Here is a 15,697-nt window from a genome sequence, read left to right as displayed (position 1 = left end):
ATTTTACCCCCTGAAAACTGAGACGGGCTATCAACCCATGCAGTACACGGGCCCATGGAGGCTGAGAGGCAGCCAGCATGTCTAAGACCAGTCAGGCAAAGTAGTGTGTGCCTGTAATCAAAACACTCAGGCTGAGACAGGAGGATTGCAAGACTGGATTATACAGTGAGAGCCTGTCTCAGCAAAACCAACCAAACAAAACACGCCAAAGCCCATGCAAATGTTAAAAAAACAAGGTGACTTTTTACAGTCAAAACTTCAGACCTGTGTCTTGGGAAATGTGATTCTTTATGTCTCCTACCTCAGACCACAGGTTATCCTTCTAATACAGAAAGGGGGAACAGTATCTCCTCAACTTCCACTCAGCCTCCCCTCAGTCTCTAGGAAGCCTCAGGGCTCGGAGTGTGACCTTTTTCTTGGGCCAGGCTGTGAGTTTCTAAGCTGACATCATGACAGGGAGTTTCTGAGACCTCACCCTGAGACTGTCTGACCATGACCCTGGTCAATGGCCTACTGGCCTCTCCCTCAACAGCCACTCTGCTCTGCAGGTCCAGAGCCAAGCCCTTCTTGGATCTGGTTGCTTAGTAACCAGTCTTAAGTGACAGAAACCCCAGCGGGCTGCTAATGAGGGGACAGCCACCAACCAACCACCTGACCAGAGCTTACAGCCCCAGCGAGCCTTAGGAAGATTTCAAAGACAGTTCCCATGGCCTGGCCATGATAGGAGGGGTGATGCCCTAGCGTTGGGGAAAGATGTATGCCAAGCTACGAAGGGACTGGGGGCCTGAAAGGAAGGTGAATCCATACTGGAAGCAAAGCTTTGACACCGAGAAGGCACTGGGCTCAGCCCAAACCACTATCCTGGAAATGGCTGTGTCTGTCCTTGCCAGGGGCACCTGGGCATGGGGAGGGAATCCCTGGAGAAAGGCTTGGGATAGGGGAGAAAGTGATTAAGACTGGTTGGGGGGCGGTTGGGGGTGGGGCAGCGGCAGGGGACAGGTCCTGAAAAGGGAGCGCTCCCATAACACCAATGGGAAAGGGTATAGCTGCTTCCTCATAGCAGGTGGTACCCTCTTCTCAACACACATTCCAGCTCCCAGCTGGTGGCCTCCTGGAGGGCACATGAGGCAGGTGGAACTCAGCCAGATGATTTAGGCAGGAAGATGGGGAGAGAGGGGTTGGGAGAGGGAGAGAGAGAGAGAGACAGAGACAGAGACAGACAGAGACACCGAGACAGAGAGCACCTGCTGTGTAGTCCACCAGCCCTCAGGAGACCTGGGTTGTAAACCCTCTTGCCTGATGTCCTGGGCACAGAACTGAGCCTTTAGGTGTCAGTTGCTCTATATTGCAATAAGGCAGGAGGCAGGCTACTATTGGCTTGAAGCTTTGTTAATATCTTGGAGGTTTAGAGTTAGTATCTTAGAGGGAATGCAGTTAGTATCTTAGAAAAGTGTGGCCAGATAGGTTTTTCTTGCTACCCCCAAGACAGAATTTCACTCTGTAGCCCAGGCTACTCTGGAACTTTTATGTACCCAGGGTAGCTTTGAATTCAGCGAGCGTCCTGATTCAGTCTTCCATGTGCTGGGATGAGCTTCAGTATTAAATTGACTCCACAGCCATGACCGGAATTAGCCCGGTGCTAGGCACCGCATCCCAGCACTTAGACAGCCTCTTGTCCTGGAGGAGGTCCTTTCCCCCAGTCTCATGGGGGAGCTGAAAACCAAGCCATTTGAGCACAGGGAGCCAAGACTAGGATGGAAGTAGTTCAGAACCTAAACAGCTCCCTAAAAAGATAGCTCAAACCAGCCTGGAGATCATGGAAGACATCCTGGAGGAGGCTAGAAGGAACCAACAAAGAAACACTGACTGGAAGCCAAGGCATGTAGGACGGCAATGAACTTCCCTTGGCTCCTGAGGCTGCTGTGGCAGGCGGACTAGAGAGGGACAACAGAGGTGACGGATCAAGTGTGGGAGAGCCACAGGAGACTCAGACTGATAAGAAATTGCATCCCAGCTTCCTGCAGAAGGAAGTCTTGGTTTGCCAGCATGCCTTTGAAAAACAGCTTACCTCGTTCAGTTGAGACCCATGGCTCTAAACCTCCCAAGTTATACCCTACTTGATCCCCTAAGGTTCTCTGAGCTCAGGCTAATGGCCACCAGCACAACACAACTTCAGGCTGTGTTTGCTTAACTGGCAGAGGGTTCCTGACCACCAGGTGCATCTGAGCCTTGTCTCAGGAGGGTTCTGAGACATGCAGTAACTCCAAGAGGGGAGATGCCACTCTTCCATTTATTGGCTATGAAGAACAGTACCCCAGCCCTCACCATGCCCAGAGTCATGGTTTGGGGCTTACTATGAACTAAGCTATGAAGTCATCAGAGCCCTGTGACATGTCATAATTCTGCTCATTGGGCTGATGTGCAAACCAAAGTTAAGGTTGTTTATTTAAGTCACACAGCTCAGAAGGTCAAACTCAGTTCACATGCCTTTTTTTTCTTTTTTTTTTTTAAGATGGGCCTTCCTCCTTGAACCCCTGATTCTGCCATCTTAGCCTCCCAAGCGCTGGGATTATAACCATCTGTCATTATGGACTACCATACCTGGTGAGTTTGCTTGCTTCTCAAATTCTTCATCTGGGTCTAAGACTTAAGTGAGACACTATTTATTAAGTGGCTGGCACAGAACCAGCTCCACGTGGGGGTGCCTCGTCCCCCACCTCCTGCCCCTACCACTGCAATCTTCCTCTGCTGGCAGGGGAAGGTGGTGCTAATAGTCTGGGTGGCCTCCCTGGAGGAGGAGATTCCTATAGCTGTATCTCAGAAGATGGAGGGAGCATTGCGTGTGTTTAGGTTTCTCTGGCTTTCTGCGTGTAGGGTGAGACAGCTCCTCTGGGGAAGGAAGGCCTTTTGTAAATAGTAGGTATGACCTCATTAGTGGGAGGGACATTGTTATTAATAACCATAACATGATGAACTGTAGTTCAGGAAGCTGACCTTTAACCTTACTTTTCTATGGAGTGATCTGTGTCAGTGAGGTGGAGGGCAGGGGCGAGGGCATGCACCTGTTTCAAGCTTGTGCTAGGATTGGAGTGCCGGGGGATAGAACCCTCTTTGAACTTTTCTGTTCTACTTTGTGCTGTATTTAGTTTTGTTTTTTTGGACAGATACTCACACCAAAGCCAGGGCTGACTTGGGACTCACTGTATAACTGAGACCTGCCTGTACTTAGTAGATCCCCATCTCTCCGCCTTCAAGTGCCAGGTTCCTTTTCCAGCACCCCACCCCCTGCCGGGTACCCACCCCCCACACACATGTTAAACTCTCTACTGTTCTGACTCCTTCGTGACTTCACCTTCCAGACAAAACATCACTATCTCTTCAAAGGCTGAAATGTTAACAAAAGCTCGTGGGGCCACTCAAGTCACCTTGAAAGGGCTGCCTTTATCGGCTATAGGCTCTGCACATGACCCGTGGGGCAGAAAGGGAAAGGCCAAGGCCAGAAATTTTGGCAATTCACAGTTGTCCAGCACTCCAGCCTCCTGCTGATGCGCAGTTTCTCACGGATGTTACTGGATGCTGACACTGTAGTCTATAAGGCAGGTGGGTGCCTGGTTCTGTTTTGTGCTGAGCAAGTTAAGGGCCAGGGAGTTGCGGGTGGCTCTCAGGCCCTCTAACCTGTGTCCTTTCCTTGGCAATCCAGAGTGTTAAAGTGATGTGAAAACGGAGCAGACAAACTGCGGCGGTGGCACCCGCCTTTGATCCCAGCACTTGGGAGGCAGGGGCAGGCGGATCTCTGTGAGTTCGAGACCAGCCTGGTCTACAGAGCGAGTTCCAGGACAGGCTCCAAAATAATACGTAGAAACCCTGTCTTGAGAAAGCAAGCTGATTAGTGGGACAGCTGTCTTTGAGAGATGTTTCTGAATTAAGACAAACTAATGGGGCTGAAGTCATAGCTGGGCCCTAGGGCCAAGGGCATGTCTTCCTTCCTCTCAACTAACAGCAGGTCAGGAGTGGGAGCAGACGCTGTGCGTAGGGAGGGATGGGCAGAGTTAGTGAGGTGAGAGCAGGAAACAATAACGTTAGAGAGGGCTCTCAGATATGGCCTGGCCAGAGCTGTCAGGGCACAGAAGCATCTTCCCGGTGTTAAAGTGTGTCTGTAAGATACAGAAACCGGGCAATCTGCATTGTTCCAACCCGTAGGGTGACTGGGAAAGCCCCAGCCCCCCCAGAGTCTCCCCTTCCCGGCCTATATTTGTGAAAAGTCTTCCAACTCTAATCCAAGAGACCCCCCCCTTGGGCGACCTCACTTCCTCTTCCTAGTCCTACCTGGAGCCCAGCCCCTCCTCCTCAGCTCCAGCCCCCCCCCCGCCCCCCCCTGCTCCCAGCCCTGCTGTCTGACTCAGGCAGTCCTGACCTGTGTGGTTCAAGGTGGTGTCCTGAGTGGTTTTGATCTGTGCCGTCTGTACCCATTCTCCTCCCTCACTGCCTGACTCCGCCTTGGTCTTTGGGCAGTCTTACAACCACAGGCATCAGATTCCTTCCAAGAAAGGAGTAGTGCTGAGGGGAGCTGGAGTCTGGGGGAACAGACAGCTGCCCCCCCCCCAGCCCTTTTCTGTAGCACATCATTTCTGCCCAGGGATGCTTTACCTTATCTGCTTTCCTGATCATGCTCTAGCCAGTTCTGGTGAGGGCGATTTGCAAAAATGTTCAGATACCCACCAAGGCCACTTGGCAACACCTCCAGAGCCTCATTCCTGGGCCATTCCCTCAACCATGGAGCCCTAATAGGAGTTGAGATACATTTATCTGTACTTTGCCTCCTTCTAGATTCCTAATGTAACTAGCACTGGTCAAGGATGTCAGTATTTTTTAATTTTTTTATTGTTAAGAGTTTTGTTAGGAGCCAAGTGTGGTGACCCACGCATTGAATCTCAGCACTTGGGGAGGCAGAGGTAGATATATCTCTGTGAGTTCGAGGCCAGCCTGGTCTACAGAGTACTGGTCCCACACAGCCACAGCTATATAGTGAAACCCTGTCTCAAACAAAGCGAAGCAAAGCAAAAACAAAACAAGGAGTATTGCTAGGTATCCCAGGCTCAGCTCAAACTCGCGGCAATTCCCCTGCAGTAGTCTCCCAATGCTAGGATTTAGCTGTACGTCACCATACTCCAATTTGTGTGCCTTGTCTTTCGAAGTCTGCCAGCCCTGCCATTTCTATGAGACAACATCACTCAATGAGGAAACTGAAGCTCTTGGAGCTTAAGTGGCAGGTCTAAGGTCACATGGCTAGAAAGTGGCAAGGAATGAATGATCTAACGGAATGACTGAATGAGAGCTATGACCGCCCTCGGGGCAGACGTTCGAGTAGCTAGGCGAGTGAAGGCGGTTCACAAAGCCAGAGGCCGGGTCGCGGGAAAGTTGATTCCACTCGGGCCTTCCGCACGCACGGCACAGGAGGGCTCAAGGGAGCGCAGGCTCCCAGAGGCACAGCCGGGTTCTGCCCCCACCCAACGGGCCGCCCCGCCCCCGCTCCGCCCCTGGCCCGCCCCGCCCTCGACCACAGACGGCGCCCGGCGGCGGCGCGAACGGCAGCGCGGAGCGTGGCTCTGGGCTAGGTGCCTGGCGCGACTTCCCGCGCAAGGCCGGCCGGACAGGGACCCGCAGCCTGGGTGGCGCTAGAAGATGCAGCCTTGGCCTCAGGTGGCAGTCGCCAAAAGCTTGGTGCTCTGAAGGTAGGAGCTCGCCTGTCCGGCGGGCGCGGAAACTTGGGCCGAGTTTGCGGGCGGCGCGTGGGCAAGGGGCGGGTGGCCATGCCCCAGGGCGCCCCTACCGGCTGGCCCCGGGACGGAGCGCAGGGGCCGGGGCCCAGGTGCTGAGGCTTTGGGTGGTCAGGCTGCGGGGCCCGGTCGTGTTGCTGCACAGACTTTGCCGGGACTTGGATGCTCCCTGGGCCTGGTAGAGCCCCGGAACCCCAGCAGTGCCCGGGCGTAGGGCTGGCGAGGAGTCAGGAGTCAGGCGGATCCCTCGGGCCTCTAGCGGGGCCGGACTCACGCGGATTGCCCGGCGCCGATTCGAGGTGGGGGTGGGGCTTGGGATTGGTGGCGGCGGGCGCTGAGGTGCCGCGGGGCCGTGGACGAGCCCTGTTGGAACAGGACCGCCTGCGGTTTCCTCGCCACCGCTTGACTCACTCTCTGGCTGCAGCCCAGGCTGTCGGGATCGCCCCGAAGGAGGTGGCTGCCCGGAGTCTGCGGCTGGACGCCCCCCCCCCAACCTCACTGCAGTCTTCGGGCGTCGATCCGTGGGGGCTCCGAGCGCGAACCTCCTGGCTTGCACACGTGTGCCTGAGCAGGGAAGAACACGGTTGGGGGTTGGGGGGTGGAGGGCATGCGTGCAGATTCGGGCCATGCACGTACGTGCAGGAACGGCTTTGCGTGCGTGGTGGCAGGCTGTGTGTCAGCCTACTGGGGTGCACGTGCGTCGCAGAACCGCGGAGAGAGAGGTCGGGGGACACCCGGAAGCCTGGCGTGTCGGTGGGGCACCAGTTCATAGTGAAGTCCGCTTGTGGGCCGCAGGCACGATGGTCATGGGCGGGGCTGGTGGAGGGAAATTTAGTGGTGGTGCATCCAGAGACCCTTTCTCTTAAACTGGGAAGCGTGGGCTGCCCCGTGTTGGATGTCTGGAAAGCTCAGAGCCTCAGCTGGCAAAGAGTTTTAGAAGACCTGACTCTGTTAGAGCTGAGAGAATACTGATGCCGGCCTCAACTCGGCTGGGATCGTGCTCTTCCTGAGGCCCCGAGGATGTGACGTGGAAATGGGAATGGACCCACGGAGTTGTTTGTTTCCCCCGAGGGAAAGCGTGGGAGTGTGGTAGGCGCTTGACCCTGCTCTGGTTTCTGGCTGCGGTTAGAACTAATGTTAAGAACTAGTAGAACTTGACATCTCCACAGAAGGATCACCGATGGCCCTGCCTTCTAAAAGTGCCTGCGGCCACCTCAGTGTTGGGGAAGCAAGGCACCTTCATTTTGGCTGCTGTGTGAGTGGGTCTGGGGGAGCTTTCCATCCTACTGACAGGACATAATGTTACCTCTACACCTTTCAGAGCCTTGGGCTGGCTCTTTGGAACCCTCACTCCTACAAAGACTCCGGAGGGTCCCAGGTGGCTGGTTCTCAGGAAGTCTCCAGGGCAAAGGGCACAGGTTGGGCTGAACCCGGGAGAGAAGGGCTCTTGAGACTGGTGGTTAGAGCGGGTCCCAAGGAGCATTGGTGGAGGTGAGACCAGAGCCAGCTCTTAATTAATCCAGAGCTCCCCAAGGATAGAGTGGGCTTGGTACCCTCTGGACCATCTAAGCCTTGTCGTAGTGCACATCTTTAATCTCAGCACCAGGGAAGCAGAGGTGGGTGGATCTCTGTTCAAGGCCAACTTGGTCTGCATAGTGAGTTCCAGGTCAGCTATAGATAAACTGTGAGACGTAGTCAGAAAAAAAAAAAAAAAGACAAAGCAAGACCAACCATAAAAACAAGCAGCAATGCAGGATGGGAACTTTCCCCTAGGACTCAGGTCCTTGTTTTCTAAGGGCCTCTGTGTTGCCATCTGCTGGGATGGGCATGGACCTAGGCCATACTACCCTTTACTTCTTTTTGTCCTCTGACTGGTCTAACTTGGAGCCCTAATAGTCATTGGCTGCTGTCCAGAAAGGAGGAGAAAGAATAGTCCCTGCTTGCTGGTGACAGAAGCTTGTGATACTTGACCTGTGGCCTACTCATACATAGGAATATTGATCCCATTGACCCTTTTCTAAGCTGCTGGGAGTTTTAGGAGGTAGGGGTGCTCACTGGAGAAGGGAGGGGGTCAGTGATAACACTAATAGACAGACAAGCCTTGCATGGAGCCGCCATAAGTTATGGATGCCCGTTGTATAAAGAGGGTGCCTGTGGCCACTGTGGACATTGATCCTCATCCTTCTTTGGACTTGACTTTGTGCTGTATTCTTTGCTTTCAAATAGAACCCGGAGGGTTATTAAGGAGAAGAGAGGGGAAGAACAGAGTGGGAAAGGCTCCAAGGGAAGAGTACCTGGGCGTTCATTTCCCAGCACTTAGTTGCCCATCAGTAAAGGGCAGAGGAAGTAGTTGCCAGCTGGGACTCTGGGCCCCTGGAGCCTCCCATCTCCCCAGGCATGCACCCCCACCCACTCCCATGTGTCATGTGCACAATCCCTGGAGATTAACACTGACACTCCTCCCTGAGCCCAGGACCATCCTGTTGGCACCACAGCACCATCTACTGGTCAGCTTTGACCCTCCTGCTGAGCTGACCCAGCTTGGGTAGGACGGGACACCTCTTGAAGGGACTGCCCTATCTGTCCAAGACTAGTTGTCAGCGGTCTGGCTCTGGGGACCTGGTTTTGAGGTTTTGCTTTTTGTGTTAGAAGAACCTAGAGTAACGTGTGGGCAGTGCAGGGATTCCGCGTCTTGGCTGTGGGAGCGGCATGAGGCTGCTGTGGCATCTTGGAAAAGGAGCCAGCAGAGACGGGCAGCCCGCTTCTGTGCCACCCCTTTCATCAGTGACTTTGCAAGGCTAGGTCTAACCTGGAGGCAGAGAAGGGAGCCAAGGCAACTGACCTTCCAGTACAGCCCAGAACCCCAAGGGAGGGCTCCTGGCAGTCACGTGAACAGAAAGTGACCCCTGCAATGGAGTGTAGACTTGTATGTAAGCCACAGTACACATACTTGTTCAACAGAGTTCTATACTTTAGAAACTATAACCAGAAACAAAAAGTAGAGTTCCAAACCTGCATTGTGGCTACTGCGTTCAGTCTGAGCGAGTGTTGCCAAGAGCCAGAATTCTTGGGTGGCAGCAAGTCAGAGAGGCCTCTACTGTTTACTTGTAGCCTGTGCCCTAAACACCTCTGTCTCTCCTCTCTCCCAGGTCATCAGGTCAAGCAGCCCGGGTTCAGGAGGGCTTGACACTTTCACAGTAATGGCAGAGAAGCGGCCCCTGGGGCCTCTGGGGCCTGTGATGTATGGCAAGCTGCCCCGCCTGGAACCAGACCCAGGGCCTGGACATGGCCTGCCCCTTTCTGCTGGCAACCAGGACTCCTGCAATTACAAGGGTGCATACTTCTCCTGCCCCATAGGGGGAACTTCCAAGGCAGGATCTGAGCGGTTGGCATCCTGGACCCCATACCCACCCTTGTACCCCACTGGTGTAGCGGGATCCCCACTCCGGGCTGACAACCTGTTGACAAACTGCCTGGTCTACCGCCCTCCGACAGAAGGCTCTGAAAAGATACAAGACTCCAGTGAGCTCCTGCCCTTTGGTCCCCAAGCTCATGCATACCCAGGCCCACCACTGGCAGCGCCCAAGCCAGTCTACCGCAGCCCTTTGTGTTATGGACTCTCCACTTGCCTGGGGGATGGGGGAGCGAAGAGACCATTGGATGTTGATTGGACGCTGGTGACCGGGCCCCTGTTGCCCTCCGCTGACTCACCCTGTTCTCTAGCCCCAGCGGCTGGCAAGGGCCAGCCCCTGGACGGGACGTTCTTGCGTGGACTACCAACTGGGGGACCTGGCAAAGACTCCTCCCTGACTTTTTCCCCATGTCAGGCAATCCTGGAGAAGTATCGAACCATCCACAGCACAGGCTTTCTGGCTTCTAAGTACACAGGCCCTTATTCTGGGGATCCCAAGCAAGCAGTACCCGAGGGGCCCTCCAGTCCTTGGACCCAGCTTGGCCAGCCGCTCGGACCGCCTTGCCAGGATGCAGTGCCAGCCCATTACCCACTGCCTCCACCTCCACAGGCCTTGCCCTGCCCTCCATCTTGTCGTCACCCAGAGAAGCAGGGAAGCTATGGCCCTCTGCTCCCACTGCCACCTCTGGGTGCACACAAGGGGCCTGGGTACCAAGCTGGTGGGCTGGGCAGCCCCTACCTGAGGCAGCAGGCATCCCAGACCCCCTACTTGCCTCCTGTTGGAATAGACACGTATTCTTATTCCTCTGCACCCCTCCCAGCACCCTCACCAGGGCTCAAGCTAGAGCCCCCTCTTGCTCCACGGTGCCCGCTGGACTTTGTCCCCCAAACTCTGGGTTTTCCTTATGCCAGGGATGATCTCTCTCTCTATGGGGCATCCCCAGGGCTTGGGGGAACACCACCTTCGCATTCCCAGAACAGTGTGCAACCTGTGCCACAGCCCAGTGCCTTCCAGAGAACATGCCAGCCTCTGCCAGCCAGCCAGCCATGCTCCGAGCCTGTGAGACCTGCAGAGAAACCACCGGAAGCTCAAGAGAAGACATGGCTACCCAGCTGCAGGAAAGAGCAACTCCAGCCCAGGCCTGATGAGCGTCCTGGGGTCCCTATTGTCATCCGAGACAGCCCAGTTCCCCGCACTTCACCAGCGCTGCATCCGTGTGCCAAGGAGCGCCAGTCTCTCCCACAGAAAGGTGCCAGGCCTCCCAGCTCTCCACCAATGCCTGTGATTGACAATGTTTTTAGTCTGGCCCCCTACCGTGACTACCTGGACGTGCAGACACCAGAGCCCACAGCTGAGCAGGACTCTTCTCCAACCACCAATAAGAGCCAAGACAAAGATTGCAAGGGGCCCCTGCCTGTCCAGGATGAGACCTCTAGGCCTCCCTGCTCTCTTCGTGAGGAGGTGGCTCTGGACTTGAGTGTGAAAAAGTCTATGACAGAGGCTGTCCCTGTCAAGGTCCCTAGTCCTGAGGTACATGGTAAGCCCACTGAAGCTGTGGATAGGCCAGGTATGGAAAACCCCGTGTCAGGTCTGCCGGGCCTAAAAAAGATGGTCACAGAAATATCTGAAGTGGCCACAGAAGCCACACCAAGGACCAACTTCCACAGCTCTGTGGCCTTCATGTTCCGAAAATTCAAGATACTCCGTCCTGCACCGTTACCTGCAACTATTGTCCCATGCCCCCCTACCCCAGCTCCTGCTCCTGCTCCGCCTGCACCCAACGCCCCATCTGTACCCGTGGGACTGCAGATTCTCACTCAGCCTTTGCCGGTGGCGTGCTTCAACCTGGCCCTGCCAAGCCCACCAGCCATAGCCGTGGCCTCCCCGGCCCCAGCCTCTGCTCCGACTCCATCACCAGCTCCAGCCCCTGCTCCCGCCACAGGCCCCGCTGCAGTCACTGCTCAAGTTTCCACTGCGACCCCAGCCGACTCCCTAGAACAGCACTTTACAGGGCTGCACACATCACTCTGTGATGCCATCTCGGGCTCCGTGGCCCACTCTCCACCAGAGAAACTCCGTGAGTGGCTTGAGACAACTGGGCCATGGGGCCAGGCTGCGTGGCAGGACTGCCAGGGTGTGCAGGGGCTGCTGGACAAGCTGCTGTCCCAGCTGCAGAGGTTTTTGTGCACACAACAGTGCCCCTTCCCTCATGTAGTACGAGCTGGTGCCATCTTTGTGCCCATCCATCTGGTGAAGGAGCGTCTCTTTCCGAAGTTGCCGCCTGCCTCTGTGGACCACGTGCTGCAGGAGCACCGTGTAGAGCTACGGCCTACCACTCTGTCAGAGGAGCGTGCACTTCGTGAACGTGCCCTACATGGCTGCACCTCACGAATGCTGAAGCTGCTGGCCCTGCGCCAGCTGCCTGATATCTACCCTGACCTGCTGGGCCTGCAGTGGCATGACTGTGTACGCCGCCAGCTGGGTGAGCATGGGGCAGCCATGTAGCCACTGGAGCTGTGTGAGCGAGTGACAGGTGTGTGTACTGCTTGTATGGCCGATGGTCAAGGGTCTGAATGATTCCAGGAACTTATGCTGGGAGAGGGGGTGGGTTTCCTTGCCCTCTTGACCATCTAGGCATCAGTGAGAGCTATTTGCACAGAAATGTTCTAGGTCCCCTTCTAGGTAGTCTCCTTCTCTATTTATATGTCTGTGTCTTGTGTAGGCCTTCCGGCACTTGGGCCAGGCATGTTTTCCACCCGAAGTTTTCTCTTCCAGTGTCTTCCGCCTGAGCACTAGCCCTCAGTAATCCACTCCATTCTTGTTGGCCTTCCATCCGCAGGATGAGGCGGGGCTCCACACAGGCACATGCCTTTGAATGTACGTTTTCTCTGGTCTCCTGGCACTTGCACACACCCGTGTTGCCCTGAATTGGAGAATTGTTTGTGGCTCTCTTTTCCTCCACAATGATGCATTGTCCTGGTTCTTCAGGTTCTCAGAGTGTCCTCAGACTCCCAATGCTCCTGTGCCTAATACCTGATTACGGTCATATGCCACTCTCGCTGAGCTGTGGAACTTGCTTTTTTTTTTTTTTAATCTGTGTGTTGGGGATACAGGGGTGGCATGGCCTTTTCTTGAGTGGTCTTTTCTTGATCAGTAAATTGATTTCTACGTTCCTAAGTTTTTCCTTCCTTCTGTCACACATTGTTGCCTCCTAGTCCCTTACCCAGCCATTTTCCTGAACAATATATTCTACTTCCTTGACTAGCTGGGCCTCCCTGACCCAGGACAGCTCAGGTCAAGGTAGAGAAGGCCTGAGGCAAAGTACTGCCGTGGAACGGGGCCCCTAGCTGACCCACTTTCCTGATTCTTGCCCTATCTGGGCCCGAGGACCCGGTTCCTTTCCTGGTCAGCCTGCTTGTTGGAACTCTGATCCAGTTAAAGTGCGGCTGCCTGCCACTGATAAGGTTTGAAGACCCTTATCCCACATTCCTTTCCTGAGCTACGAGTACCCCTGGAGCAGTGTTCCTCATGACCCCTTGGGGGAGAATCCAGTGACCCTTTCATAGGGGTTGCATATCAGGTTTGCTTCTGTCTAGGTTCCCGTGCTCTGCTGGCAGCCTAAGGAGCCTTCCTCCAGCTTAACTGTCGCCACAGCAGCCTGGTCTTTGGCTCCTGCCCTGGGGATTTGTGGCAGAAAGATAATGGCTCTCATAGGGCATAGCCTTCTTTGCACGCTGTAATTTATTCAGCTGTGTGGGGAGGTGCCCAGCCAGTGTCTCCTGACCTGCAAGCCTCCTTCCTCATGTTTGCTCCTAAGCAGACATTCTGAGCCGTGTTCTCACCAGGTGGAGCTCTGGTGTCCTCGGGAAGGAGCGTGTCTTTTCAGCAAGCTCCCACCGGTCTGGTCAATGTGAAGAAGGGCTGCCTGTGATGGTTGTGACCCTGGAGGTGCTGTCAGCCATTGTGGGGCAAGCAAAACCCAGAGACTAGGAGGTGGGACTTTGAAGTTTGAATTTTGCAGTCTGACTGTGCTTTCCTTTTGTAGGTGGCTTTAACAGCGAGGCCAGAACTTTACCCCCATCAGAACTCACAGTGACCAGAGATGAGCCAGAAAGCCAGGCCCTGGCTCATGAGTCACCAGCCACCAAGGTCAAGAAGCCAGGGAGGAAGCCACCAACACCCGGCCCTGAGAAAGCAGAGACAACCACTGGGGAAGGGTCACGTGATCCCTTGCCCAGCTCTGGTGCCTGCACTAGCCCACCAGGTCCTACCCTGAGGGCACGCTTCCGCAGCCTTCTGGAAAACGCCTGGCTCAATGGTGTGGCACTGCCTACTTGGGGCCACAAGGCCTCAGGACCAGACCGACCTTCGCCTCACCCCCAGCTTCTGGGCAGCCAGAGCCATCACCTTTAGCATTGGTACCTAGTGTTTTTGGGACAGTCATCTGGGGACCTGTCTTGACATCCAGCTGCCCAAAACTAGGAGTGGATAATGGGGCTGGGCCCACCTACCTGGGCAGAGACTTCTGAACTTTGAACTTGAGGGTCTGTGGTAGAAGAAAAAACCTGTGGGCATTGGAGCCAACCCGACCTGGCCTTGAATCCTGGCTGCTGTGTTCCTTGTTGCGTGTCCTGGGCAAACACTTCACCTCTCATGAGCCCTTGTTCCCCATTTGTAGAATAAGACAACACAGCCTACCTCACCAGGGTTGTTGTGGGGATGACGTCTGACATATACCTATTGTGATTTGGTCTGCTTGCCCAGGACAGGCCTTTGATAGTCAGAGGAGGCTGGTAAGTCTCCATGTGTCTTGGGACCGGTTACCTTAGAGTGGTACATTGTATAGTGTATATAGCTCACACACACTTCCCGAGTCCACTGCTGGTGCAGGGACCTGGCCTGGGGCTGGCCCGAAGACCCTAGGTCTGCTCTGATCCATACCAGTGACCTACCTGGGCTGCATCTCATACCCAAATAAAGTTGTACCAAGCAGCTATAGGGACCTGACAGGCTGTCAGCTCAATGCTAGGAGGTCTCTGAAGATCTGGACTGGGGACTGGTATTTCCCAAGGCTCTTAGGGCCTCCTTCCTGTAGTGGGCTGAGCTCAGCTGGTGGCTGGCAAGCTGTGGCTCCTGCCTTATTTAAGGGTTTTGATGAGACTGGGCCCTGGGGGCCAGCTATTAAAGCATTTGGGTTGTTTTTGAGAGATTATGAGTTAATGTTGCATATCGCCCTTCCCCTATAGGCTGCCTCCCTTTCTCCTGCCCGGAATGTACTCTACTGTGGGTCACTTCTGGTCCTACTAGCCACTCCTTCTAGCTAGCCACACCAACCTGGGGAAGACCTTCCCACAACTATAGAGAATCTTGGAGACTGGTGGTCTTCTAACTACTGGTTACCACGTTTGTGTGCCTGCCTCCTGGGACTGAAGATGTGCCCACTAGAGTCTGGAACTGTCACCCCTTCCTGTGCATCCCATCAACCTTACCTGTTGAGGTGTCCCGAGGCCCACCTTCAGCACCCCGCCCTGCCCATTTTCCTGCACATGGCTTTCTTCCACCTCGCTGGAACTATGCCACCGGTGCTCACCAGGGCTGTATGTGCAGCCGGCTTGTGCCCAGCTATCTGGCCGCTTGAATCGGTCTGACCTTGAGCACCTGGGATTTGAAGGGGCAGCTGCTGTTTTCCTTGTGCGGGCCCAGGAGGACCCGATGTGTGTGATCAGAGCACCACATGGTTAGAGCACATGTATGTGTGTGTCTCCCTCCGCCTGATGATGTTAATCTAAACCACCTCAAACACATCCCTCTAAGCACAATAGCTGCATTAAATTCCCATCCTCTCATCCCACAGTGGGGATTAAATCTCAGGGTGAACTCTTGGGGGGTTGTGTTGAAACTACATCTAGATCCAGCACCTGGCCTTCGAATTTGGTGGGAATGGTCATTGCAGGAATCCTCAGGAGAGGGCTGTCAATCTGCCTCACTCCCTTGTTAGATGACAGCCGTGCTTCAGGGTACCATGTTTCTACCCCAGGGCCAGAGACTTGAGTCCTGTGCTGTGCATCAACAGCATACAGGTCCTTCACTTGAAATTAGTTCCACGAGCTCCTGATTTTGAGGCCATCCCCAAGTGCCCTTTAAGCTGTTCGCACGTCACTGACTGTCGTCCCTTTATATATGCAGCCAGGGCTGTCCTCAAACGTTTATCCTGCCTCAGCATCCAGTGCTAGGGAAGTAGATAAGAGGTTTAATCAAATTGCCAAGCTGACTCAGGAAGCAGGGGCACCATGTTCCTTCAAGTTATAGATGGAGAAACCTAGGGACAGGATTTGCTGCAGGCTTACATGAAGTCAGGGGCTGTGTGAAGACTCAGTCAGCTCTTAAAAAGAAAAAAAAAAAAGACAACCTGAAAAAAAACAGTTAAAAAAAAGTCTCCGTCAGCTCTGGACTGTGGTATGCTGGTGGTCTGCCTCCTGCTCAGGTCTCCAAGGCCTATCCCAGACC

The 15,697-nt window shown here is 54.6% G+C and overlaps 1 protein-coding gene across 3 annotated transcripts; it reads left to right on the top strand.

Annotated features, from left to right (window-relative positions):
• Positions 1 to 2,449: 2,449 nt before the first annotated feature.
• Positions 2,450 to 14,395, top strand: CUNH15orf39 (chromosome unknown C15orf39 homolog). 3 transcript variants are annotated; one of them, XM_040729948.1, is made up of 3 exons: positions 2,450 to 2,604; positions 8,927 to 11,672; positions 13,236 to 14,395. In XM_040729948.1, the coding sequence occupies exons 2-3, from the start codon at positions 8,978 to 8,980 to the stop codon at positions 13,601 to 13,603; spliced, it is 3,063 nt and encodes a 1,020-aa protein (XP_040585882.1). In that variant the 5' UTR covers positions 2,450 to 2,604; positions 8,927 to 8,977; the 3' UTR covers positions 13,604 to 14,395. The 3 variants fall into 3 exon arrangements, with proteins under 3 accessions (XP_040585882.1, XP_005069641.1, XP_012968482.1); XM_005069584.4 differs by lacking the exon at positions 2,450 to 2,604 and adding an exon at positions 5,571 to 5,732; XM_013113028.3 differs by lacking the exon at positions 2,450 to 2,604 and having other exon boundaries at positions 8,927 to 11,723; positions 13,236 to 13,375.
• Positions 14,396 to 15,697: the final 1,302 nt, after the last annotated feature.

This window comes from Mesocricetus auratus, unplaced genomic scaffold (assembly GCF_017639785.1).
Source record: "Mesocricetus auratus isolate SY011 unplaced genomic scaffold, BCM_Maur_2.0 Super-Scaffold_100022, whole genome shotgun sequence".
NCBI lineage: Eukaryota > Metazoa > Chordata > Mammalia > Rodentia > Cricetidae > Mesocricetus > Mesocricetus auratus.
Note: the sequence above shows the minus strand (reverse complement) of the source record. Positions and strands in the feature narration are given on the sequence as shown.

Bases quoted from the DNA above. Each gene is read 5' to 3' on its own strand.
- CUNH15orf39 (XM_040729948.1), top strand. From the start codon at position 8,978: ATGGCAGAGAAGCGGCCCCTGGGGCCTCTGGGGCCTGTGATGTATGGC. The intron at 11,673-13,235 runs GTGAGCATGGGG...TTCCTTTTGTAG, and splicing joins CTGTGTACGCCGCCAGCTGG to GTGGCTTTAACAGCGAGGCC.